At 47.2% G+C, this 26,637-nt stretch overlaps 2 protein-coding genes and 1 long non-coding RNA gene across 3 annotated transcripts in view; 1 reads left to right on the forward strand and 2 right to left on the reverse strand.

The window, feature by feature from the left end:
* The window catches only part of sh3bp5lb (SH3-binding domain protein 5-like, b), a 30,484-nt gene extending 24,727 nt beyond the window's left edge, over positions 1–5,757 (forward strand). The window contains exons 3-6 of the mRNA XM_069919348.1: positions 1,397–1,525; positions 1,959–2,120; positions 2,779–2,952; positions 3,837–5,757. Of these exons, the coding sequence (XP_069775449.1) occupies positions 1,397–1,525; positions 1,959–2,120; positions 2,779–2,952; positions 3,837–4,247 (876 nt within the window). The 3' untranslated portion in view covers positions 4,248–5,757. The remainder of the gene's footprint in view (positions 1–1,396; positions 1,526–1,958; positions 2,121–2,778; positions 2,953–3,836) is intronic.
* Positions 1–26,637, reverse strand: part of rps5 (ribosomal protein S5) — a 335,501-nt gene that overhangs the window by 273,265 nt on the left and 35,599 nt on the right. The gene's annotated exons all lie outside the window — the stretch shown is intronic.
* Positions 5,578–14,464, reverse strand: LOC138754687 (uncharacterized). Its single transcript, XR_011351887.1, has 2 exons — positions 14,162–14,464; positions 5,578–5,715 (listed from the first exon to the last, which is right to left on the reverse strand). It is a non-coding gene; the product is annotated as an uncharacterized lncRNA (long non-coding RNA).

Consider the following 26,637-nt stretch of genomic DNA (forward strand, 5'->3'; position numbering starts at 1 on the left):
TGTGTAGGAGGACCTTGCAGTGTGTAGGAGGACCTTGCAGTGTGTAGGAGGACCTTGCAGTATGTGTAGGAGGACCTTGCAGTATGTGTAGGAGGAGGACCTTGCACTGTGTGTGCGTAGGAGGACCTTGCACTGTGTGTGCGTAGGAGGACCTTGCAGTGTGTGTGCGTAGGAGGACCTTGCAGTGTGTGTGCGTAGGAGGACCTTGCAGTGTGTGTGCGTAGGAGGACCTTGCAGTGTGTGTGCGTAGGAGGACCTTGCAGTGTGTGTGCGTAGGAGGACCTTGCAGTGTGTGTGCGTAGGAGGACCTTGCAGTGTGTGTGCGTAGGAGGACCTTGCAGTGTGTGTGCGTAGGAGGACCTTGCAGTGTGTGTGCGTAGGAGGACCTTGTCCTGCTGTAGCAGAGATATGACCTCTTCTTCTCCTCTTTCCCACTGGCAGAAGTGGTTGGAAAATTCTCTCCGGTCTCCCACACCACGCTGATTTTACTGGCCTCAGACTGTTTGATAGCGTGGAGAGAGGGGAGCTGGTCTCTGCATCCAGCCCATGTTGTTTCTGTCCTGGGTCAGTGCCTGTAAAAACACAATGCTGGAGAAACTCAGCGGGTCAAACAATGAACTTTATCTGCCAAACATAAAGGCACAAAACCAGTGTTTCAGGCTTGTGACCTGCATCAAGGTATGAGCAAAATGTAGGCAGGTTCCTGAATAAACTCTCTAACCAGATGGCATTAGATTTATTGTCAGAGTACATCAATAATATCCCATACAACCCTGAGATTCTTTTTCCTGCGGGGGAGGTAGAATTACCACTTATTGATCGTGATATAACGAATAGCCCTTCCCTACATCGGATAGAATGGACGCAGACTGGGAGAGCACCTTCGGTCTGTCTGCATCAATGACAGGAGTCTTCCCAGTGGCCGACCACTTCAATTCCATGCCCCACTCCCACGCTGATATGTCTGTCCATGGCCTCAAACCAAGACCGCTCATAAATTGGAGGAGCAAGACCAAATATTCTGTCTCGGCACTCAACCGGACGGTATTAACATTGACTTCTCCGGTTTCCACTAGCCAACTCCCCGTTCTCCTTCCCTTCCCCACCTCTCTGCTTCCTTTCCTCCAGGTCTCCACCCCTTTCCCTCTCTATTCACAGAGCCATCCCCCTGGTTGCTGATGTGCCCTCCCTCCCTTATCCATCCATTACTGTACCTCCCGCCCATAAGGTTTCTGAGCTGGGAGTGTGTGATGGGCCAGTGAAGAGGGGTACTTTCTTCTGTGTAACCTGTTCTGCCGCTGTTTCCACCTGCATGATTTCTCTCTGGGACTGCCCAATTGGCAATTTTAATTCCGATCTTGTGCGATTTTCATTTATTGGTTGGCATCTCCCACAGGAAGCCAGGAACACTTACCGGAAGATCCTATCGGAATCGGCCAGGAAGTTGAATGCCCAGGGCTCCCAGCTGGGGAACTGCATTGAGAAGGCACGGCCGTACTACGAGGCTCGGCGGCAGGCAAAAGAGGTGAGGTCTCCTGTTCGGGGGTGTCCCAAGGGCAAGGAGGGGGTCTCCCATCCATGGGGCAGTTCTCCTCTTCCCCCCCCCCCCACTCAAGGGTGTCCCTGAGTCCATGCTGGCCATCCGTCTGTTTCACCCATCCTCCCCACCAACATTGGGGGGAAATTTACAACAGCAAGTTAACTCTTCCCCCCCACCCCACTGACCTGCACTGAGGTGTGGGCGGGGTGAGTGTGGACCTCGCATGGTCACATGGAGACCGTGCAGACGCCACACAGTGGTGGAGCTCAGGATTGAACTGGCGTCTTCACCACAATGCAGCAGTGGCTCTATCGGGGTTGGAGGTAGTTTGGAGGCCGTCTCTACTGTACAGATTCGGGATCAACTCCCCCCCACCGTTATCACTCTTAACGCTGCACTCTCCCCCTCCTTGCCAAAGGCCCAGCAGGAGACGCAGAAGGCAGCTCTGCGCTATGAGAGAGCGGCCAGCATGCACAACGCGGCCCGTGAGATGGTGTACGTGGCTGAGCAGGGGCTGATGGCCGACAGGAACCGCCTGGACCCAACCTGGCAGGAGATGCTAAACCACGCTACCTCAAAGGTAACCACTTGCTCACCACCGGCGGGGCTGCATCTCAGGGCAGGGGCTGGGTGTGGTGGGCTCTTCAACCCAGTTGACATACAGTTTGGCCCAGGAGGCCATTGTACGTGTCAGGAGGCAGCACCTCTACCTCTTTCCTAAAGGCGGCAGCAAGAACAGAGCGTGTGCTGGGTGGTGTGGATCCCTGATGATTGCTGCTGCTCTCCGATGGCAGCGTTCCCTGTAGATGGCGGGGAGGTTTTTGCCTGTGGCGTCCTGGTGTGCGTCCAAGACCTTTTGCAGGGCTTTACTCTCAGGGGGTATTGGTGTCCCCATACCAGACTGTGATGCAGCTGGTCAGCACACTTTCCACCACACCTCTGTAGAAATTTGTCAGGGTTTCTGATGTCATGCCAAACCTCCGCAAATTCCTGAGGAAGTCGAGGTTCTGATGAGCTTTCTTCACACGCCATTGGTGTGTTGGGCCCAGGAAAGATCCTCTGCGATAGTGGCTCCCAAGGACTGAAATGTGCTCACCCCCCTTCACCTCCGATCCCCCCAGTGATCCCTGGATCGTCCACCTCTGGCTTTCCCTTCCTGAAGGCAACACTCAGCGCCTTGGTTTTGCTGACTTTGAGTCCTAGGTTGTGATTGCTGTTCCTCCGATGCTCCCCTCCAGGTGAACGAGGCGGAGGAGGAGCGGCTGAGGAGCGAACGGGAGCACCAACGGGTGACGCAATTGTGCCAACAGGCCGAGGGCCGGGTCCGGCAGCTCCAGAAATCCCTCAAGAGGCTGATCCTGAAATCTAAGCCCTACTTCGAGCTCAAGGCCCAGTTCAACCAGATCTTGGAGGTACAGCGAGTGGGCCCCCAAACCCGAAATCCCGAGCCCCCCTCCCCGAGGCCAAAATCATACTCCCTCCACCGTACCCCACCTCCCTGAAAAGCCCATCAGCCAAGAGGGTGATCCTCAAATCTAAGCCCTACTTCGAGCTCAAGGCCCAGTTCAACCAGATCCTGGAGGTACAGCAATTGGGCCCCCAAACCCAAAATTGTGACCCTCCCTTCCTAAGGCCAAAATCATACCACCCCACCCCCCCACCCCACCACCATGCCCCACATCCCTGAAGAGCCCACTAGCCTTTGAGGGAAATCTTTCACTCACCCTCCCCTTCTCATGGCCTTTGGAGTGGTGGGGCCCCTCTCTTCCTCCTGGTGGTGTGAGGGGTCTTTATTGCCCCAGCCTCTGTGAGGGATGATGTCAGTTACTCCTCCTGGTGGTCCGGGCCACCTCATGTCCTTGGGAGCACGGCACTCCTCCTGACAGGACCACCCCCTACTCTCTCTGACCCCTCCTGCCAATCTGTGGGGTTGGGGCCCTCTCCATATCACTCCGCCCACCACTGCCCCCCCCCCCCCGCTCTCTCTCTGATTCTCCATTTCCCCCAGTCCCACTCCCTGACTATCACTCCCCACCCTTCCCTGTTCACCTTCCAAGTTTCTCTCTCTCACACTCCATTTCAACCCCTCCTCTCCCAAAACCCCCTCCATCCTTCTCTCTGACCCTCATATCCACCACCAGACCCTCTCAATGACCCTCGCTCCCCACCCCTCCTTCCCCCAATCCCCACATCCCTCTCTCTGACCTTCCATCCGTTACTCCTGGCCTGTGGGGTTGGGATCCTCTTCCCCAGACTCCTCCGAAGTCCCTCTCACTGACCCTCTCCCCTTCTGCAGGAGCACAAGTCCCGTGTGGTGGGCCTGGAGAGGCAGGTGTCCCAGGCCAAGACCCGCTACTCTGTGGCCCTACGCAACTTGGAGCAGATCAGTGAGCAGATCCATGCCCGGCGCCTGCAGCGGCTAGGCCTCAGCCGGGCCTCGCCTCTGGGGGCAGAGGCCAGCCCCCCCTGCTCCGAGGAGGAAGCACCAGCCCTCACCCCACTGGGGGCTGAGGGCACTGCATCCGACACCCTGTCCGTGCTCAGCTTCCAGACCATCGCCTCTGACCTGCAGAAGTTCGACTCAGTGGAGCACCTGGAGGAGATGTCGGACGCCACTAGCCTCGACAGTGACGAGACAGAGCCTGAGACAGGCAGGACAACCCGGACAACTTTTCTCTATAGGCACCATCGCAGTGTCAGCTTGTAGCCAGCTGATTCCCCCTGAGGCGAGGCCTCCCCCTCCCCCGCCTCCCCTACACCCAGGTAGGAGCAGCCCAGGTCCACCGGACCCAGAGTATTTAACCTCCCCCAGACAGGGGCTTCATAGCAGGCAGATCCTGGGGGGGAGGGGCTTCTGAGCAGACAGACCCTGGGGGAAAGGGCTCCAGTGCTGCCGGACCCTGCGGGTAGGAGCTTCCGAGCTTGCAGAACCTGGGGGTAGGGGCTGCTGGTGCCCAAACCAGGGAGACTGCAGACAGCCTTTGGCCAGGACCAGAGGGGGCTGGTTGTAAACGCTCTCTGCTGTAATTGAGGCACCCTCCTGGAAACTCTTGTGGTGGAGGGTAGTGATGTTAATAGCTTGAGGCGGGCATGTAACCTAGAGAAATCCATTTCCCCCCCCCCCCCCGATTATTCTCTTCATCTGGGTAATTAATCCAGGTAATTCCTCTCTGTACCTCAGCCCGTTCACAGTACCCAATGGTTTCTCTCTCTCCCTCCCTCTTTCCACACCCCTCTCCGACCCCTGTAATTCACCCATTATTTCCTCTCTTGCCTTTCCATCTTGGCCCCTCCATCTCTCTGTCCCTGGGTAAATCATTCTTTTTTTTAGACATAAAGCATGGTAACAGGCCATTTTGGTCCAATTTATGTCCAATTAACCTACCCCTACACACCCCCCACCAAGGTACGTTTCAAACGGTGGGAGGAAACCAGAACCTCTGAGAAAAATCCCACACAGAGACGGGGAGAACGTACAAACTCCTTACAGACGGTATAGGACTCTAACCCTGGTCCCGATCACTGATGCTGTAAAGACATTATTCTAACCGCTAAGCCAACCATGCCACCTATGTTTCTCTGTCCCCGGGTAAATCACCCATCGTTTCCCGTCTCTGTCCCAGGGTAAATCACCCATTGTTTCTCCTCTCTGACCTCGGGTAAATCACCCATCGTTTCCCCTCCCTGTCCTCGGGTTTCACTCTGTGTCCACCTCGTGTAAACCACCCTGTGTTCTCCTCATCCCCTCAATGACTGTCCACTTCTGCCTTGGCAAATGAGCAACTCCTTCCTCGCCCCTTCCTTTCCACAAGTTTGAAGAAGTGTTGGTGTGTTCAGAGCCGATGCCCCTCTGCCTCTCTCACAGTTTCTCCAGCCGGTTGTGGGTGGGCAGGCATTCCACAGTAGTATTTCCCCCACCCCCGATCCTGCACCCGATGAGGGAATCGGTAGCTGTGGAGAGATCCTTGGTCTGTGTGGTAAGGCTGGCGGCTAGTAGCCCTGCACGATGGACTGGGCAGTCAGCAAACCCGGTCTAATGACTGCACCTTGATTGTATTTATTACAGACTTGTTTTTATAAACGTGCACGTTGGCCAATCCATCCCCATGACTCACCTGTCAGGGACCACGGGGTGATTTGACCCTTCGCTGTTGCCAACTTTTCAATGACACTTTCTGGTGGATTGGGAAGGAAATAAAATTGATTTCAGCGTCAAATCTCTTCACTGTCTCGCATCACTCTGGCTTACAGCACGAGTCGACTCGGTCAGGAGAGAAGATGGTGAAGCAATCAAACTAATGAACAGCATTTCAGGTTAAAGTTGTCAACCTGAGTCTCAGCGGAGACCCCTTGCCCGTTTACTGTCGGATATCGGGCGGCTGGACCCTGTGGGAGGGTCAGGGGGAGATTAAGATTCAAGTTTCCTTTATTGACATGCAATATTACATAGAATTTGTTTTCGATTGCCACTTACAGGCACTGAATCCTGTGGGATTTGGGTTTGATTGGGGAGACCAGACCTTATGGGGTTCCATGGATAGGATTTGATAGGCTGGATCAGAGGGAGATTAAATACTGGCTTTGTAGATTTGGAATGGGATTAGACCCAGTGGGAGGCAGTAACTGGATTAAGGTGGTTTATAAAGAAATTTTATATTTTTAAAATTTAGACATACAGCACGGTACCGCCAAGTTACACTCAATTGATCTGTAACCCTGGTTCATTTCGAATGATGAGAGGAAACCGGAGCCCCACGCAGACACGGGAAGAGTGTAAAAACTCCTTACAGACAGCGCCAGATTCGAACCCGGGTCGCTGGCGTTGTAACTGCGTTGCGCTGACTGCTACGATGACCGTGCTGCTCTAACGCTGGAGAAACTCAGCAAGTCTTGCAGCGAAGATAAAGATACATCACCGACGTCTTGCGCCTGAGCCAAAGGTAGGCAGGTGCCCGAACAAAGTGATGGGGAGGACGGGCATGGTCCCACAGGCAGGAGGTAATGGGAGAGCAGAGAGAAGGAGAAAGCCGGGGGTGATGAGGCAGAGGTGATAGTTCTCTGAATGGAGAAGGAAGGGGGATGGAGGGCTGGAGTTAAAGAGACAGAGGGATAGGGGAGAGAGGGGGAACGGGGAGTGGGCTAGCAGAAACTGGAGACGACAATGTTAATGCTGTCCTGTTGGAGAGCGCCCAGACGGAATATTAGGTGTTCCTCCAATTTACGGGTGGCCTTGGTTTGACAGACGTGTCAGCGCGGGAATTGAAACGGTTGACCACTGGGATATCCCTGTTACTGATGCGGACGGAGCGAAGGTGCTCACCGAAGCGATCTCCCAGTCTGCATCCAGTCTCTCCGATGTAGTTAATTGCTTATTGAGTTAATCCGATGGTTATTGGGGAGGAAGTGAATGGGTGGTGGATCACAATCAGAATTTATTGTGAAAATGTCGCAGAATTTGTTGTTTTGCGGCAGAATCACAGGTGCAAATATTTCTAAAAAATTACATTTTTAAAAGTAAATAAATTAGTGCAAAATAAGAGACAGTGAGGTAGTGTGTGTGGTTCATCGTCTGTCCAGAAATCTGATGGTGGAGGGGAGGAAGCTGTCCTTTTTCGTCTTCAGGCCCCGATGATAGCAGTAAGAAGAGGGCTTGGCCTGGGTGGTGGAGCTCTTTGGGAATAGAGGCTACAGTGTCATGTAGATGTCTTTAATGGAGTGAAGACTGGTGCCCGTGATGGTGCTGGCTGAGTTCAAAACCCTTTGTAGCCTGTTCCTGTCCTGTGCATTGGCACCTCTGTGCCAGACATTAATGCAACCAGTCAAAATGCTCTTCATGGTGCACCTGTAGAAATTTGCAAGTCTTTGGTGATGTCCTGAATCTCCTCACGGAGTATAGCCGCTGGTGAGCCTTCTTCATAATTGCATCAACGTGGAGGCCCCAGGACAGATTGTCAAAGATGTTGACACCCAGGAAGTTGAAGTTCTTAACCCTCTCCACTGCTGACCCCTCGACGAGGACTGGTTTGCGTCCTCCTGGTTTCCCCTTCCTGGTCCACAATCAGTTCCAATGGGTGTTCAAGGTGAGATTACATCAATTCCTCATTCAAAGTCACAAAATGTGGAAAGGATGGGTCACAGTAGGTGTTGAAACTGATCCATTGCTTTTGATTTATGTACGGTTGACAAGAGACTTGGCTAGCAACTTGAGCCAGATATGCATCAAAAACTGATTAGAGGTTTCAAGTTTATTGCTATATAATTATACAAGTACAACTCGACAAAACAGCATTCTCTGGTCCTCGGTGCAAAACACGCAGACACACAACCAGACATAACACTCATACAGGCAAACAATACAGATGCAGGACAAGTATACCACGTATACAAATAAATAAATATGGTTTCATGAACATGAGAGTCTCAGATGGTTAGTGTGAGCAGTTCCTTTGGTTGTCAGAAGAAGCTGTTCCTCAGCCTGGTGGTGCTGGCTCTGATATTCCTGTATCTCTTCCCCGATGGGAGCAGCTGAAAGACACTGTGCGGGGTGGAAGGGATCTCAATGATTTTGCGGATTCAGACAACAATCCCAGTTGATGGGAGGGAGACCCCAGTGATCCTCTCTGCCACTCTAATGGTCCTGTGGATTGACCTCCAATCAATTTCTCTGCAGCAACCGTACCCACACTGTGATGCAGCCGGCTAGGATGCTCTCGATAGAGTTCCTGGAGATAGATTTCATATTCTGGATAAGGCCGTCTCCAACCACGAGACCTACAGGAGGAGATCATTCTGCTCTCCAAACCTACCTCAGCTCAACTTTCAGATTTATTGCCGGAGTACATACACGACATTACATACAACCCTGAGATTCTTTTCCCTGCGGGCCAGGCAGAATTACCACTTATTGGTAGTGCAAAAAACTACACAGCGTAAACACGTAAACAGATAAAGAAATGTTAACAAACTGTAAAATAAGAGAGAAAAAAAAAATCAATAAAGTGCTGAGTCAGAATCCTTAAATGAGTCCCTGATTGAGTTTGTCATTGAGCTGATGGCAGAGGGGGAGCAGCTGTTCCTGAACCTGGTGGTGTGAGTCTTGTGGCACCGATACCTCTTTCCTGATGGCAGCAGCGAGAACAGAGCGTGTGCTGGGTGGTGTGGATCCTTGATGATCGCTACTGCTCTCCGACGGCAGCGTTCCCTGTCGATGTTCTGGATGGTGGGGAGGGTTTTTCCTGTGACGTCCTGGGCTGCATCCATGACCTTTTGCAGGGCTTTACGCTCAGGGGGTATCGGTGCCGCCCTACCAGACCGCGATGTAGCCGGTCAGCGCACTTTCCACCATGCATCTGTAGAAATTTGCCAGGGTTCCTGGCGTCACACCAAACCTCCGCAAACTCCTGAGGGGGTCGAGGCACTGACATGCTTTCTTCACGTCGACATGATGGTCGCCGGTAGCCTTGCCCGCTTCAGTCTTCCCAAGAAGGGTAGTTGCCTTCCTGACAAGATCCCAAACCAAAGAAGACTGGGGAATTCGAGCCACAGGGAAAAATGACGTGGATGCTGGCGATCGTCTCAGGAAAACAGTCCCAAGAACCAGACTCCCCTATGAGCTATCAAATCCATGCTGGCTACAGACCGGAGTAGTTCCCCCCCCCCCCCCCCCCCCCACCAAAAGAAACCCACAAACTGCTGGAGGAACTCAGCCGGTTGACCGGCATCAGTGGGAGGGAAAAGAATGTTCGACAGGTCAGCCCAGAGCCCTTCAGCAAGACTGAGAAAGCAGAGGGGAGATGGCCCCTGCGTGGAGATGGCAGGGTAAAAATCTTAACAAACGCAAACAATAAAATTGAGAATTTTATTTCAAATCCCCCACCCCGATAGAAATTTCTTCTCTGAAGAAATCTGCGGATTCATGAGGCTTCCTGGGGAGTTGACAGCCAATTGCAAAGTTGACAGATGAATGAGATGCCATTTTTTCGATTCTGAAACCATTTCGTTGAAACAAATCTTTTTTTAAATTGAGCAGAGGTTTCTTTTTTTTTACAGATGACGAAGGACGTCGGGGTAGTGGGGGGTCTGTGGGCCGAGACAGGATTAATCAGAACTCCTCCCCGCCCCCCCCCCCTTGATATTTGCCCAGTTGGCTCACCTCTGTGGAGGCTTCACTACTGCAGGCTGAAACAGGCCTGTCGCCCAGGATTCAGCTGTCAGGCAGCGGGTACCGCATCCTGAGGTCCGGGCTCAATTCCTAACGGTCAGAGCACTGGCCTTGTAAACCAAGGGTCGTAAGTTCAATCCTCGCCAGGGGCCACATTTCTGTGAGGGGCGCTGGACCAAGTGGCTTACAGTGTCATGTATATTACATTCTAAATGTAATATTGCATGACAACAATGGAACTTTTACCTTTTTTTAAACCTCCTCCCACTGTCCCTGGGAGATCTGCTGACCTCATCCAACCCACAGGCCATTCAGCCCACTGAATATGCTGGCCACAGCCACCCCCTCGACCTGCATTATTCAACTTTAATATCTGGGTGTACGTGTACAACCTGACGTAACAGCATCTTTTCAGCACTCCCGTAAACATGCAGTCCACTCTATATAAATGAAATAAATACAGTAGAACCCCTTGTAGCCAGAATTCAAGCAACTGGCAGCCTCAAGCAACCGGCAAAATAATCAAGGAAAATAAATAAGAATAAAATAATAGATAAAATATATGTAAGTTTAAAACTGTAATGTTTTCTGAAGTTGCACGTAACCCTTTGGTGAAGATGGGAGCAAATATTCATCCGGCCTTGGTCGGGCTTTGCTCGTAGCAGCTGTTTGGTTAAAGTTGTATGAAACAGCGATGGTGTCGCGAGGAGTCACGAGATGGAGTAGTGGCCGGACGGTGAACTCCAGCCCTCTCCAGAAAAGTCGGGAAAAACAAGAGAAAACACAAAGGCACAGAAATAAAAGTTACAGAAAAGTGAGTATAAAGGTGGAAAGAAGATGGCGACAAAAAAAGAAAAGTCGAAAGCAACGGTAAGAAGAGAGGAAGAGAAGACAAAGGAGGAAAAAGGTGAAGGCCTTACCTGTCCGAAGAGGCCCGCTGCGGAGAGAGAAACCCGCTCCCTCAGGTCGGTAAATAATGGACTACAAAAATGGCTCGCAGAACCGAACAAAAGTGCGCAATCGCGCATGCGCGAAGTTTCGCGCATGCGCGATGCGAATGAAAAAAAACACACCGACGGGAGGGGGGACCAGCTGGGGAGTCGATCTCCACAGCCGGCAACGACAGCTGCAGAACACCTGCAGCAAGAAGAGACCACAGAAGACAATAGAAACAAGATAGAAGAGGAGGAAAGGGCAGCAAAGAAACAACAGATGGCCAACCCAGAGGAAGAAGAAGAGGAAGAGTATGGTGAAATAGAAGAAGAAAAGAGAGGCAAGGTAAAGGATATACTTGCTCTTATTAGAGGATACATGGAATCATTTAGAGAATGGCAAACACAGGAATTTAAGGATTTAAGAAAAAGAATAAACAACACAGAAGAGAAAATAAATAAAATGGAGATGACCTTAACAGAAATGGGAAAGAAAATGGACAAGATGGAAGAGCGGGCAGTAGCAGCAGAAATGGAGGTAGAAGACTTAAAAAAGAAATTGGAGGAATCTAATAAAAAAACTAAAGAGACACAAGAACTACTAGCTCAAAAAATAGATACAATGGAAAACCATAACAGAAGAAATAACATAAAGATAGTGGGCCTTAAGGAAGATGAAGAAGGCAAGAATATGAGGGAGTTTATAAAAGAGTGGATCCCTAAGACCCTAGGATGTCCAGAACTACAGCATGAAATGGAAATAGAAAGGGCACATAGAGTATTGGCCTCTAAACCACAACCACAACAAAAACCAAGATCTATTGTAGTAAAATTCCTAAGATATACTACAAGAGAAAAGGTACTGGAGAAGACAATGGAAAAAGTAAGAGAGGGCAACAAACCACTGGAGTATAAAGGGCAAAAAATCTTCATTTATCCAGATATAAGTTTTGAACTCCTAAAGAAGAGAAAAGAGTTCAATACAGCAAAGGCGATTTTATGGAAGAAAGGGTATAAATTTATACTAAAGCATCCAGCGGTATTGAAAATATTTATTCCAGGACAACAAAACAGACTATTCGCAGATCCAGAAGAAGCACGAAAATTTGCAGAACAATTACAAAAATAGACTGAGGGAGGAAGACGGGTAATGAGAGTTAAAATGATCACGACTGATATGTATGTGGGTAAAGACAAAAATAGACTGAGGGATGAAGACGGGTAATGAGAGTAAAAATGATCACGATTGATATGTATGCAGGTAAAGAGGTATAAGAGTGAATAGAGACAATGAGCATACATGAATGTATCTGTACTTAGAGGAAAATATGGATAGTATAGACAAGAATTAATAAGGGAAGGTAATGGAATAGAGAGAATAAGGAGGGAATTAAAAGAGGGACCTTTGTGACATATGAAAAGTGAAATCTTTTCTGGGGGAGGCGGGGTGGGGGGAAATAGCGGTCACTGCAAAATCAGTTGACGCTTGCGAGTGGATTCGCAAATCCAAATGGAGAGGGGAGATGTGGTTGTCCGACAAGGGATAAAGGACAACTCAGGAGGTGAAGGGGAGATTGGGGATAAATAAGATAGAAATAGGAGAATAAGGAAAATGTTAGATGTTGTAGGAATGTTGTCTTATAAAGAGTTGAAAATAAGAAAACAGAAATGGAAAAGGAGGAAAGGTAATGATGGAAAAACGGAAAGAGAAGATAAACAAAATATAAAAGGGCTACGCTGAACTATATGTCTTTAAATATTAATGGAATACATAACCAAATTAAAAGGAAGAAACTACCAAATTTAAATGAATAAATGTATTCCATTAGAAAAAATAACATATTGGTTAAGAAATAACATTGAAATATTCGAACAAGTATAGGAGCCTTACATTAAATACAATAGCAAAAACCTACCGGGGACAAACATTACCTAAGTTGATGGAAGGAGAAGGAAAGAAAAGAATGGACTCAGTAGAATTTCTGGTGTAATTTGGTTGAATGACAACATTGTCTGACTGGCTTAATGCAACCTAGATTGTATACCTAAAATGGATGAGAGGGGGGGGTGGGGGGGTGGTTTGGGAGGAAAGGGGGGGGGGGAGAAAAAGTCACTGTATATGTGTGAAAAGAAATAGTGTATATCATGGCTAATGTGATTTATGGTGTGAAAAAAAAAAAAAAAAAAAAAAAAAAAAAAAAAAACAGCGATGGTGTCGCCCAGGATGAAGAGCTGGTTGATGCCGCTCGCCATTGGGGCGACTCTCTTAAAGTGTCTCCTTATCCCTGCTTAGTAAGAGTCACCCCAGTCAGAGGTTTTAATCTTTAAGCTTGGTGGAGGGGATCCACGAAAGATCCTCTGTGAGATAGTGATTCCCAAGAACCTAAATGTGCTCATCATCTGATCCTGCCCAATGATCACTGGATCAGGCACCTCTGGCTTTCCCTTCCTGAAGTCAACAATCAGCTCCTTAGTTTTGGTGACATTGAGTGCGAGGTTGTTGTTGAGTCAAGTTTTCAGTCCCCATCCTGCACGCTGACTCATCCCCCTCTTTTATACAACCCACCACCTCGATATCGTTGGCAAATTTGTAGATGGTGTCACTGTCGTACCGAGCACACAGTTGTAGGTGTACACTGAGTGGAGCAGGGGCTAAAAACGCAGCCCTGTGGTGCTCCGGGACTGATTGTGGAGGAGGTGTTCTTGCCCATCCTCACTGATTGTGGTCTGGGGGGTGAGGAAACCCATGATCCAATTACACAGTGGGTTGTTAACGCCCAGCTCTTGGAGTTCGCTGATTGATTTTGAGGGGATGATGGTATTAAATGCCAAACTCTCAATGAATGCATCTTTATTGTCCAGGTGTTCCAGGGCTTTGTGTAGAGCCATTGAGATGGCATCTTGCCGTGGACCTGTTGCTATGATAGATCATCAACTCTGGGGGGAGAGGGGTCACTGAGGGAGTGGGATTGATGTCCTCGATCCTGGAGGGAGAGGGGTCACTGAGGAGGTGGGATTGATGTCATCAATCCTGGGGGGAGAGGGGTCACTGAGGGAGTGGGATTGATGTCATCAACTCTGGGGGGGGGGATAGGGGTCACTGAAGGGGGTGGGATTGATGTCATTGACACTGGGGGAGAGGGGTCACTGAGAGAGGGGGGAATTAATGTGAGTGATGCCAGCCACTGGGGAAGAACGGTCACAGAGAAGGGGATTAATGTCACTGACCCTGGCTGCTGGGTTAGAGGAGTCACTGAGCGAGGGTGGATTAATGTCACTGACCCCGGCCGCTGGGGGAGAGGAGGGATTAACGTGAGTGATGCCAGCCACTGGGGGAAAGGGGTCACTGAGAGAGGGAGGATTAATGTCAGTTGGAGTACAGTAATCCTGAGCCCTGGGGGAGAGGGGACTGTGATAAATCCTGTGCAGTCAGTACTCTCTGCCCCTGCCGTCTATTGAGACCAATTAGAGCCCCTGCTTTTCCCACTGAAGTGGTTCAGCCTTTAAGCAGGACAAAAGCTTCCATACCTTGCAGGACGACACCTCTGTTTTGCCATTGAAGGGTTTATCTCGATCTAGAAATGGAAAGATATCCGTCGAATGAGTTGCCATGGCGACGGAGCAGGGCATGCTGGGGCAAGCATCTCTGTCACCCTGGAGCCTGGGAATTTGCTCTGGGAATTGCAGAGACAGATTTAACCATGGCAGGACTGAGATTCCAGGAATCTAGCAGTCGGGGAGTAGCTCCGAGGAGTTCTGTGCAAGCTCCCGTCCAAAAGCATGTCTCCCGAAGTTTGCATGGGGTTCTCTTCTCCCCGCCAGTGCCTACAACCCTCCCCCCCCCCCAGCAACAATGATTCGATTTATTGTCATGTAATAAAGACAGTGCAATATTACACAAAATTGCCTTTTATTGGCCGTAAGGCGGACAGATTCGTCATCAGCGGAAGCTATCTGAAGCACCTCTTACGGTCAGAGAAAGAGAAGCAAAAGAGAGTGTCCCGCCTGGAGTCACCATGTGTTCAAGGATTCGCCTCCAGTCCAGTCCAACCATCGGCAACCCAAACTCCAGTTCCGAACCTCCGACACGAGCAGCACCCTCGGCACTCGCTAGCGTCCCGGTTCCGATACCCACCACCCCTTCAGCCAGTCCACAGCCCAGTGTGAATCCTTTGACTTCAGTCACCAGCTGCCCACAGCCTGCGTGGGTTCCTCGCCTCGTGTCACCCAACATCCTGCTGCCCGTATGTGCTTCAGCTGCAGAGCCCCCTCACTGGTCACTCTACCGTGGATGGTCTGCTTTGCTTCTCCTTCTCAAACTGGGGTTGGGGGGGGTAGTATCCCTGTTTTCTGATCCTTTGCTCCCCCCCAGAGTCTGCAACCCCTCATGGGCGCCGCCATCTTGGGCCCGGACTCCATGGTCGCGGGATTTTAAAGGAGGCCACTGTCGGCTCCTTTAACAGGCCGTTTAAAGCCTATGTGGAGCCGATGGGTGGTCGGACCCCACGGGTGGGGACTGTTGTGTCTCCTCTTCCCGCGTCTGCACCAGCGGCAGGGCCAGCGTCGTTTCAGAGAAGCTCGGAAGCAGGAAACAGGCCATTTAGCCCAACGCGACCGTGCTAACTAAATTATTCCCTTGGGCTACTCCCGTTTCCCTGCTATTGGCGCCAACCTTTCCAACCCAAGCGCCTGTCCGGAAGTCCTCCCCGTCCCTCTCCCACCCCTCCGGCAACTCGTTCCATCCTCTGTGTGAGATGTCCCCTTTCAGTCTTTCCCCTCTCACCTTCAACATGTGGCCTCTAGTTTTAGATGCCCACAACCCGGGGTAAAAGTTATATCCAGTTACCTTCCAAGTTCATTGTCATGTTCTACCCAATGAAACAGCATTTCTCCAGACACACATTTTTGTTTCAAAATTTAGATGTACGAGCTATCCTTATCTTTGAGTTGTGGGGCTGTTCAATGAGCGAATGGTGAGAACAGCACTGCTAACACCATTGCAACATTTTCGCATCACCTGGGCATAAAAATAAGAAGAAAAAATTTTAGACGTGCAGCACGGTAACAAGACCTTCTGTCCCACTAACCCTAACGTTTTGAAGGAAACCCAGCAGACACGGGGGAGAATGTACAAACCCCTCACAGACAGCACCAGATTCGAACCCGGGTCGCTGGCACAGTAATAACGTCAAGCTGACCACTACACTAACCCTACTCCCCTTCACCCAGAGGGTGGTGGATCTGTGGAATTTGTTGCCGCGGGCGGTTGTGGAGGCCAGGTCATTGGGGGTAGATATTGATTGGTTCTTGATGAGCCAGGGAATCAACGGTAATGGGGAGAAGGCTGGGCAGTGGGGCTGAGCAGGGAGAATGGATCAGCTTGTGATGGAGTGGCAGGGCGGACCGGATGGGCTAAATGGCCTCCTATGTCTCGTGGCCTTGAGGACGTGTGACTGGCTTGGGAAGATGTGGACCTTGTGGAGTTGGACGTTTCCGTGCTGTGAAGCTGAAATTCTGCACTGATTTCCCTGCAGAATATTACACCAGGCTAGTGTGTTGCAGGTCAGACGCCGTGAGTGATTTATAAACGTATATCACATCACTCAGTATTGGATGGGTTTCAGAACAGCTTGGTACACAAGCAACGTGACAGTGGCCGAGAACAATATGTTGCATTGATTTCGAACTGTGTTAAGCTTCGGTGACACACTGATGTATAACAGCACGTCACACTGTGCAGCTACAAACAGATTTAAATCAGTTGAACTATGCAAGCAACACACTATTCTATTAACAGTAAGTTAGACTATTCAATAACTTGTTAAAGTGTCTGCTTTCCTTTTTCATTCGATCTCAGGTCATTGAGATCGAGTCATGCAACACCATGCAGCGAGACACACATTCCACACACATTCCAACCTCGCTCAGTTTGCCCGTGTTCTCTGTTTTAAAAAAAAACGAGTAAACCTCATGGAAGGAAAGCCCGAGAGTGCAGAAAAGGTTTACCAGATTGATACCAGGGATGGCGGGACTTGCATACGAAGAAAGGCTAGAGTGACTGGGCTTGTACTCGCTGGAGTTTAGATGATTAAGAGGAGATTTAATAGAAACGTTCAAAATTCTTAAGGGATTTGACAGACTAGATGCAGGAAGATTGTTCCCAATGTTGAGCAAGTCTAGAACAGGGGTCACGGTTTAAGGATAAAAGGGAAGTCCTTTAGGACTGATATGAGGAAGAATTTTTTCACACAGAGGATGGTGAATTTATGAATTCTCTGCCACAGGAAGTGATTGAGGCCGGTTCCATAGTTATATTTAAGAGAGAGTTAGATTTAGTACTTGTGACTAGGGGGATCAGGGGGTATGGAGAGAGAGCTGGAACAGGGTACTGAGTGGATGATCACCCATGATCAAAATGCATGGTGGTGTAGGCTTGAAGGGCCAAATGGCCTATTCCTACACCTATTTTCTATGTTTCTATGTTTACCGTGGCCACGTTTAAAAGACAGACCCAAAGTTATTGTCACGGAATTTGTTGCTTTGCAATGTTGTGCATTAAAAGTGAAAAATTTCTATAAACTGCATTTCTGGAAATGCATTTTTTAAAAATTAATAAGTGCAAAGGAAGAGAGAGTGAGGCCGTGTCTGTGGTTCGTTGTCCGTTTAGGAGTCTGATGGCGGTGGGGGGAGGGAGAAGCCATCCTTGGGCCACTGGGTGCTCGTCTTCAGGCTCCCGCACCTCCTTCCAGAGTGAAGAGGGAATGGCCTGGGCAGTGGGGGTCCTTGAAGATAAAGGCTGCTCTCCTGAAACACCGGCTCTTTTTATTTTTTATTTTTCACACTATAAACAACATTGATCAAGATACATACATTTTTCTTTTCAAGTATATACAGTGTCGTTTTCTCCCCCCGCTCCCTCTTCCCATCCCACCCTCCCTACCTCCCCTCCCATTCATTTAAAGTTCTGAATTGAAGAAACATTAAACCCGTCAAACAATGTTGTCACTCAATAAAAATAAACAAGTTCCACTGAGTCAATTCTTTTCATTTCCTTCTCCTTCTGTCATTTTGGGTGGTAGATGTCCCCGGTAGGTTTTCTCTATTGTGTTTCATGTATGGCTCCCATATTTGTTCAAATATTGTAATATTATTTCTTAAATTATATGTTATTTTTTCTAGTGGAATACATTTATTCATTTCTATATACCATTGTTGTATTCTCAAGTTGTCTTCTAATTTCCAGGCTGACATAATACATTTTTTTGCTACAGCTAGGGCTATCCTAACAAATCTTTTTTGTGCACCATCCAAATCAAGTCCAAATTCTTTGTTTTTTATGTTACTTAGGAGGAAGATCTCTGGGTTTTTTGGTATATTGCTTTTTGTGATTTTATTTAATATCTGGTTTAGATCTTCCCAAAATTTTTTCACTTTCTCACATGTCCAAATTGCATGAATTGTTGTTCCCATTTCCTTTTTACAGCGAAAACATCTGTCAGATACTGTTGGGTCCCATTTATATAACTTTTGAGGTGTAATGTATAGCCTGTGTATCCAGTTATATTGTATCATACGTAACCTCGTGTTTATTGTATTTCTCATAGTTCCAGAGCATAACTTCTCCCATGCTTCCTTCTTTATCTTTATGTTTAAATCTTGTTCCCATTATTCTTTAGTTTTACCATTTGTTTCCTCATTCTCCTTTTCTTGCAGTTTAATATACATATTTGCTATAAATTTTTTGATTATCATTGTGTCTGTAATCACATATTCAAAATTACTTCCCTCTGGTAACCTCAGACTGCTTCCCAATTTGTCCTTCAAGTAGGATTTCAGTTGGTAGTATGCCAATACTGTATCTTGAGTTATATTATATTTATTGTTCATTTGTTCAAAGGATAGTAATTTATTTCCTGAAAAGCAATTTTCTATTCTTTTGATCCCTTTTTTCTCCCATTCTCTAAAGGAAAGGTTATCTATTGTAAAAGGGATTAGCTGATTTTGCGTCAGTATTAGTTTTGGTAATTGGTAATTCGTTTTATTCCTTTCTACATGAATCTTCTTCCAAATATTGAGCAGATGATGTAATACTGGAGAATTCCTACGTTGTACCAATTTTTCATCCCATTTATATAATATATGTTCAGGTATCTTCTCCCCTATTTTATCTAGTTCTAATCTAGTCCAATCTGGCTTTTCCCTTGTTTGATAAAAATCTGATAGGTATCTTAATTGTGCAGCTCTATAGTAATTTTTAAAGTTTGGCAGTTGTAAGCCACCTTGTTTATACCATTCTGTTAATTTATCTAGTGCTATCCTCAGTTTCCCCCCTTTCCATAAAAATTTCCTTATTATTTTCTTTAACTTCTTGAAGAATTTCTCCGTCAAGTGTATTGGCAATGCCTGAAATAGGTATTGTATCCTTGGGAAAATGTTCATTTTAATACAGTTTATCCTTCCTATTAGTGTTAGTGGTAAGTTTTTCCAATGCTCTAAATCGTCCTGTAATTTTTTCATTAGTGGATAATAATTGAGTTTATATAGATGGCCAAGGTTTTTATTTATTTGTATAACTAGGTATCGTATTGCTTGCATTTGCCATCTGAATGGTGATTCTTTCTTAAATTTTGAGAAATCCGCATTATTCATTGGCATTGCTTCACTTTTATTTGCGTTAATCTTGTAACCCGACACTTCTCCATATTCCTTCAATTTCTTATGTAATTCTTTTATTGATATTTCTGGTTCTGTTAAGTATACTATAACGTCATCTGCAAATAAACTGATTTTATATTCCTTGTCTTTTATTTTTATCCCTTTTATTTTATTTTCTGTTCTTATCAACTCTGCTAGTGGTTCTATAGCTAACGCAAACAATAAGGGTGTTAGTGGGCATCCCTGCCTTGTTGATCTGCTTAAGTTAAATTGCTTTGATATATATCCATTTACTGTCACTTTCGTCAATGGCCCCTTATATAATGCTTTAATCCAATTAATATACTTCTCTGGTAAACTGAATTGTTGTAATACTTTGAATAAATAATTCCATTCTACTCTGTCAAAGGCCTTCTCTGCGTCTAAAGCAACTGCTGCTGTTGGAGCTTTATTCCCTTCTACTGCATGAATTAAGTTAATAAATTTACAAATATTTTCTGTTGTTCGTCTTTTTTTAATAAATCCAGTTTGGTCTAGATTTACTATTTTTGGTACATAGTTGGCTAATCTGTTTGCTAATAGTTTAGCTATTATCTTATAATCTGTGTTAAGTAAAGATATTGGTCTATATGATGCTGGTGCGAGTGGATCTTTCCCTGTCTTTGGTATTACTGTAATTATTGCTGTTTTGCATGAATCTGGTAAGCTTTGTGTTTTATCAATCTGGTTGATTACTTCCAGGAGGGGAGGAATTAATAAATCTTTAAATGTTTTATAGAATTCTATTGGGAATCCATCCTCTCCTGATGTTTTATTATTTGGTAGTTTTTTTATTATCTCTTGTATTTCTACTATTTCAAATGGTTCTGTTAATTTATTTTGTTCCTCTATTTGTAATTTTGGTAGTTCAATTTTAGTTAAAAATTCATCTATTTTGTCTTCTTTCCCTTCGTTTTCAGTTTGGTATAATTGTTTGTAGAATTCTCTGAAGTTTTCATTAATCTCCTTTGGATTATATGTGATTTGTTTGTCTTTTTTCCTTGATGCCAATACTATTCTCTTAGTTTGTTCTGTCTTAAGCTGCCATGCTAGAATTTTGTGTGTTTTTTCTCCTAGTTCATAATATTTCTGTTTTGTCTTCATTATGTTCTTCTCCACCTTATATGTTTGTAGTGTTTCATATTTTATTTTTTTATCTGCCAATTCTCTTCTTTTAGTTGTGTCTTCCTTCATTGCTAATTCTTTTTCTATATTTACTATTTCCATTTCCAACTGCTCTGTTTCCTGATTGTAGTCCTTCTTCATCTTGGTTACATAACTTATTATTTGCCCTCTGATGAATGCTTTCATTGCGTCCCATAGTATAAACTTATCTTTCACTATTTATTTCAAAGTACATTTTAATTTGTCTTTCAATTAATTCTCTAAAATCCTGCCTTTTAAGTAGCATGGAGTTTAATCTCCATCTATACATTCTTGGAGGGATGTCCTCTAACTCTATTGTCAATATCAGGGGTGAGTGATCCGATAATATTCTAGCTTTATATTCTGCTGAAACACTGGCTCTTGTCGAAGACCCAGATGGAATGAAGACTGGTGCCCCGATGCCACTGGCCGAGTTCACAACTCTCTGTCGACTTTTCCTGTCCTCTGCATCAGCACCTCCGTACCTGACAGTGAGGCAACAGTCGGGATGCTCTCCACGGCACATCCATAGAGATTGGCAAGAGTCTTTGCTGTACATACCAAGTTCCCTCAAACTCCTCTTGAAGTATAGCCTTCTTCATGATTGCCTCGACGTGGAGTCCTCAGAGATGCTGACACCCGGGGAATTCGAAGTTTTTGATCCTTTCCACTGCTGACCTGTCGAGGAGGACTGGGTCGTGTTCTCCGAACCTCCTCCTGAAGTCCACAATCAGTTCCTTCATCGTGCTGATGTTGAACAATCATCTCCTGCCTACAGGATAACGAGGGGTTTTTAGATGTAAAAAATTATTTAAATGTACACAGCTACCATGGGTGGGATTCGAATTCTGGCCTCTGAAGTCCTGCACAATAATGGCCACTGTGCATTGCTCCCAAATCCTCACTCCATACCCCACCAACCACAAATACCACCACCTACTGAGCACAGACTACCAGCGAGGACCACGGAGGTAAGGGGCTCATTCTCTGTGAGGATAAGGTCACGACAGGAACAGGCCATTTGGCCCTTCAAAACTGCTCTTTCCCTTCAAGGAGGTGGCAGCCAATCCAGTCTTGGCCTCGTTCTCCCAATTCAAGATTCAATTTATTGTAATTAAATAAAGTCTCATATTGCACAAATTTCATTTTGTTGGCTGGAATTCGCCATGGGCAGAAATTGCCTGAAGTGCCTCCTACAGTCAGAGAAAGAGAAGCAAAAGAGGGCCTCCCCCTGAGTCACCGAGAGTCCACGGATTCACCTCCCACGCTCCCACAGAGTCCAATCCAAACCACTGGCAACCCGAGCTCCAGATCCGAATCTCCAGTACGATCAGGAAGCCTCCCACATCCTCAGGGCTCTCTTGTCTCCCAGTTCCCACCCCATACTTTCTTCAGCCAGCCTCAAACCTGACTCCAGCGGCTCACAGCTCGGTGAGAGTCCCCTGACCATTGCAGATGCAGATAGGATGGGGAAAGAGAATATGGATGGATTTCAGATTTATTGTTGGAGTACATTACATACATTACGTTACATTCTTTTTTCCTACGGGCCAGGCACAATTACCTATTGGTCATGAAAAAGAACTGTATACAATCTACACATGTAAACAGATAACGAAATGTCAACAAACTGACTGCATACAGAGAGAGAGAAAAAATCAATAAAGTGCACAAATCCGAGTCCTTAAATTAGTCTGAGGCACCTCCATACTTTGGACCTTTTCAATGGAACCCTGATTGAGTTCGTTGTTGAGGAGTCTGATGGTGGAGGGAAGCAGCTGTTACTGAACCTGGTGGTGCGAGTTTTGTGGCACTGATACCTCTTTCCTGATAGCAGCAGTGAGAACAGAGCACATGCTGGGTGGTGTGGATCCTCAATGATCGCTGCTGCCCTCTGACAGCACCGGTCCCTGCAGATGTTCCCAATGGTGGGGAGGGTTTTGCCTGTGATGTCCTGGGCTGTGCCAACTACTTTTTGCAGGGCTTCACGCTCAGGGGATATTGGTGTCCCCATACCAAGCCGTGATGCAGCCGGTCAACACACTTTCCACCACACCTCTGTAGAGATTTGCCAGGGTTTCCAATGTCACCCCAAACCTCCGCAAACCCCTGAGGAAGTCGAGGTGCTGACGTGCTTTCTTCACGATGCCATTAGTGTGTTGGGTCCAGAAAAGATCCTCTGAGATGGTGACTCCCAAGAACTTTAATTTGTTCACCCTCTAATCCCGCCCAGTGTTCACTGGATCATAACCTCTGGTTTTCCTGTCCTGAAGTCAACCATCAGCTCCTTGGTTTTGGTGACATTGAGTGCAAGGTTGTTGTTGGTGCACCGTTCAGTCAAGTTTTCAGTCCACCTCCTGCACGCTGACTCATCCCCTTCCTTTATACAACCCACCACCGCGGTATCGTCGGCAAATTTGTAGATGGTGTTACTGTCGTAACGAGCCACACAGTCATAGGTGTACAATGAGTAGAGCAGGAGGATAAGAACGCAGCCCTGTGGTGCTCCGGGACTGATGGAGATTGTGGAGGAGATGTTCTTAAAAAATCCTCTGATTGTGGTCATAAAAACCTGATACTGCCTGCATTCAGATATTCTTCTGCACAGCTATTAGGGATTAATAATTTAAAGTCTGTGATTCAGCTCTCATCAATCAGCAGAAATGCATCTGTGGCAACCGTCCCCGGCCAAATTATCATCAAATAATTCACTTCCTTGTGGGAAGAACTGCCCTGGTTTACCTCCCTCTCTCCCTCTATTTCCCAATCTTCCTCCCTCTCCTTTCTGTCCCTTCTTCCCTCCCTTTTTCTCTCCCTCTCCCCCCCTCCCTCTCATTTTCTCTCCTCTCCCTCGTGCTCACCCTGTTTCCCTCTCCTCTCCATCTTCTCACTTCTCCCTCTCTCCTCTCTTTCTTACCCTCACTATCCTATCTATCTGTCCGTCTCTATCTCCATCCCCCCCTCTCTCTCTGTCCCAGTCTTTCTCTCTCTCTGTCTTTCTCTCTATCGCTTCCCCCCCCCTCCCCTCCCCTCCCCCATCTCTCAACCCCCTCTCTCCCCCTCATCTCCTGCTGGACAAGTTTTTTTTGCACATAGTGGTGGGCATGGGCCAGTAGAGGAAGCAGACACAACAGTAGCTTTGAAGAGACTTTTCGACCAGAACATGAATCTGCAGGGAAATGGATCCACGGAGGCAGAGAGATTTAATTCAATTTGGACATCTTCTTTTAGACATTGTGGGCTTGTCCATGTTAACCGTTTGTATTCGTGTAACATCCTTAATGGGAGAGAAAATCCGAGAGCACTTCACAGGAAATTACCCAAACGAAACGTGACTCCCAGGGGTTAATTAGGGCTGATTGCTGAAAAGGCAATCAATCTGTCAGCTCTTAAAACGGTTGATCAGGACACTGGTGGAATTCTTGTTAAGACCCTGAGAGTGTGTGACTGGACTGGGCAGAGGGGGCTTCCCTTTAGGTCTGACCCCCTACTCCCCCCCCACCCCAGGGATGTGTGACGGGAGGGTGCAGAGCAGTGGTTCTCAACCTTTTTCTTTCCACTAGGGGTTGCTTAAGTGGGATGTGAGTGGGAAGAAAAAGTTTGAAAGCCACTATTTTAATCGTTCTTCATTGACTCGTTATTTGCACAGATTCAGAGCTCCAAAGGAAATGGGCCAATGACAATTTTTCACAAGCAAAATATTTCAGTAACAATTGGGTGTAGAGCAGTGATTCTCAACCTTCCCTTCCCACTCACATCCCACCTTAAGCACAGAGCACCGATGGCAGAGGGATAACTTAAGATGGTGTGTGAGTGGGGAGAGAAAGATTGAGAACAATTGGTAGAGGAAGTCCCATGTATAAGCTTGACGTCAGGCTGGTCCTGGGGTTAAGCGCGAGAGTTGTCGGCTCGTGGATGACCTGCCTGTGCTCTGGATCGCTGGTGAAGGATCAACGTTACGTTTAACAAAACATGAGAATTCAAGAGTAGGGAGGTTATGATGAAATTGTACAAGGCATTGGTGAGGCCAAATTTGGAGTACTGTGTACAGTTTTGGTCACCAAATTATAGGAAAGGTGTTAAAAAAATAGAGTACAGAGAAGGTTCACAAGAATGTTGACAGGATTTCAAGGTTTGAGTTACAGGGAAAGGTTGTGCAGACTGGGGCTTTTTTCTCTGGAGCGTAGAAGATTGAGGGGGGAACTTGATAGAGGTGTTTAAGATTTTAAAAGGGACAGACAGTAAATGTGGATAGGCTTTTTCAATTAAGAGTGGGGGAGATTCAAACTAGAGGGCATGGTTTAAGATTGAAGGGGGAAAATTATAAGGGGAACATGAGGGAAAATTTCATTACGCAAAGGGTGGTGGGTTGTGGAATGAGCTTCCGGCAGATGTGGTCGAGGCGGGATCATTGGTTACATTTAAGGATAGACTGGATAGTTACATGGAGAGGAGAGGACTGGAGGGGTATGGACCGGGTGCTGGTCAGTGGGACTAGGAGGGTGGGAATTTGTTACGGCATGGACTAGTAGGGCCAAACTGGCCTGTTCTGTGCTGTAAGTGGTTATATGAGCTGAAACCCTGAACTAAATCCCGGTAAAATGATGGAAAAGTCCAGGAGGTGGGAAACGAGAGGAAAATCCCCCCGCAGAGCGATTTCTCAGCTGCACCGTCACACCCCTAAATACTCACGCAAGCAAACATATCAGTTAGGCGGGCCCATTCAGCCCCTCAAACTTAGCCTACCAGTCAGTGAGATTGTGGGGTGAATAACGCACAGACTGTGGAGGATTGAATCTGAACCCAAACACAGTCTGATGGTGGAACTCAGTTGGTCGATCTGCATCTGTGGGAGAGGACAAACAGTTGACGTTTTGGGCCCAAAAGAGTAACTTTAATTCACCACACAACCCCCCCACCCCCCACCCCCCCCACCTCCACCTGGGCTTCAGGAACCTCTTAAATCAAGTTTATTGTCATCTGATTGCAGAAGTGCAACCCAATGAAGCGGCATTCTCCGGTCCTCGGTGCAAAACACGCAGACACACAACCACACATAATGCACGTACAGACAAACAGTGCACATGCAGGGCATGTATTTTATCTTTGCAAATAAATAGTGTTTTGTGCAAATGTGAGAGTCTCGGAGGGTGAGCGCGAGTGGTTCCTTGGGTTGTTCAGCGTTCTCACTGCCTGTGGGAAGAAGCTCTGATCCTCCTGCATCTCCTCCCACTCGCTCTCTGCTCAAAGAAACTACCTCAAAAACTTGAAAGCAGCTCAGAGAAAGACATCGAGCTCTGCCCAGAGATGCACAATGGCCCCCAAAAACAGTTAAACAGGAAAGTCTTCAAGTGTTGGGGTTGAGGGCAATACACAAGTGTGCTGGAGAAACCCAGCAGGTCACTTGGCGTCCAGGGGGAGTATATCCTACCTGACGAAGGGCCCAGGTCACCCTTTAAGTATTTCTTAATATAAATAATAAGAATCCATTTGTAGGTTCATTGGGCGGCATGGACGCATGGACCGAAATTCCCTGTTAGGTCTAAATTTTAAAAATTTAAAACTTCTACAGGTGGACCGCGGAGAGCATCCTGGCATGGAGGCGACAACTGTCAGGACAAGAGTAAATTCCAGAGAGTTGTTAACTCAGCCTACGACATCAAGGGGCACCAGACTCCACTCCATCGAGGACATCAACACGAGGCGGTGACTCAAGAAAGCAGCCTCTATCCTCAAGGACCCCAACACCCAAACCATGCCCTCTTCACTCTGCTACCATTGGGAAGGAGGTCCAGGAGCCTGAAGACGAGCACCTCAATGGCACAAGGACGGCATTTTCCCCCCGCCATCAGATTCCCAAATGATCAATGAACCCCAGACACAACCTTGTCTTAACTTTTCCTTGCATTATTTTCCTGCCACAAATTTTGTGACCTGTTCGTGACAATAAAATTCTGGTTCTGAATTCCCTTCCTGAGAACAGGCAGTCCCCGAGAACAACCTGCCCAGCTTCATTTTGGATGGGGAGGGCTGTTGTTTTGGTCTCCTTATCTGAGGAAGAAAATCCTCACCATGGAGGAGGTGCAGAGAAGGTTCACTAGACTGATACCAGGGATGGAAGGACTTGCAGATGAAGAAAGGTTGGATGGACTAGGCTTGTATTC

This window comes from Narcine bancroftii, chromosome 2 (assembly GCF_036971445.1).
Source record: "Narcine bancroftii isolate sNarBan1 chromosome 2, sNarBan1.hap1, whole genome shotgun sequence".
In the NCBI taxonomy this organism is placed as follows: domain Eukaryota; kingdom Metazoa; phylum Chordata; class Chondrichthyes; order Torpediniformes; family Narcinidae; genus Narcine; species Narcine bancroftii.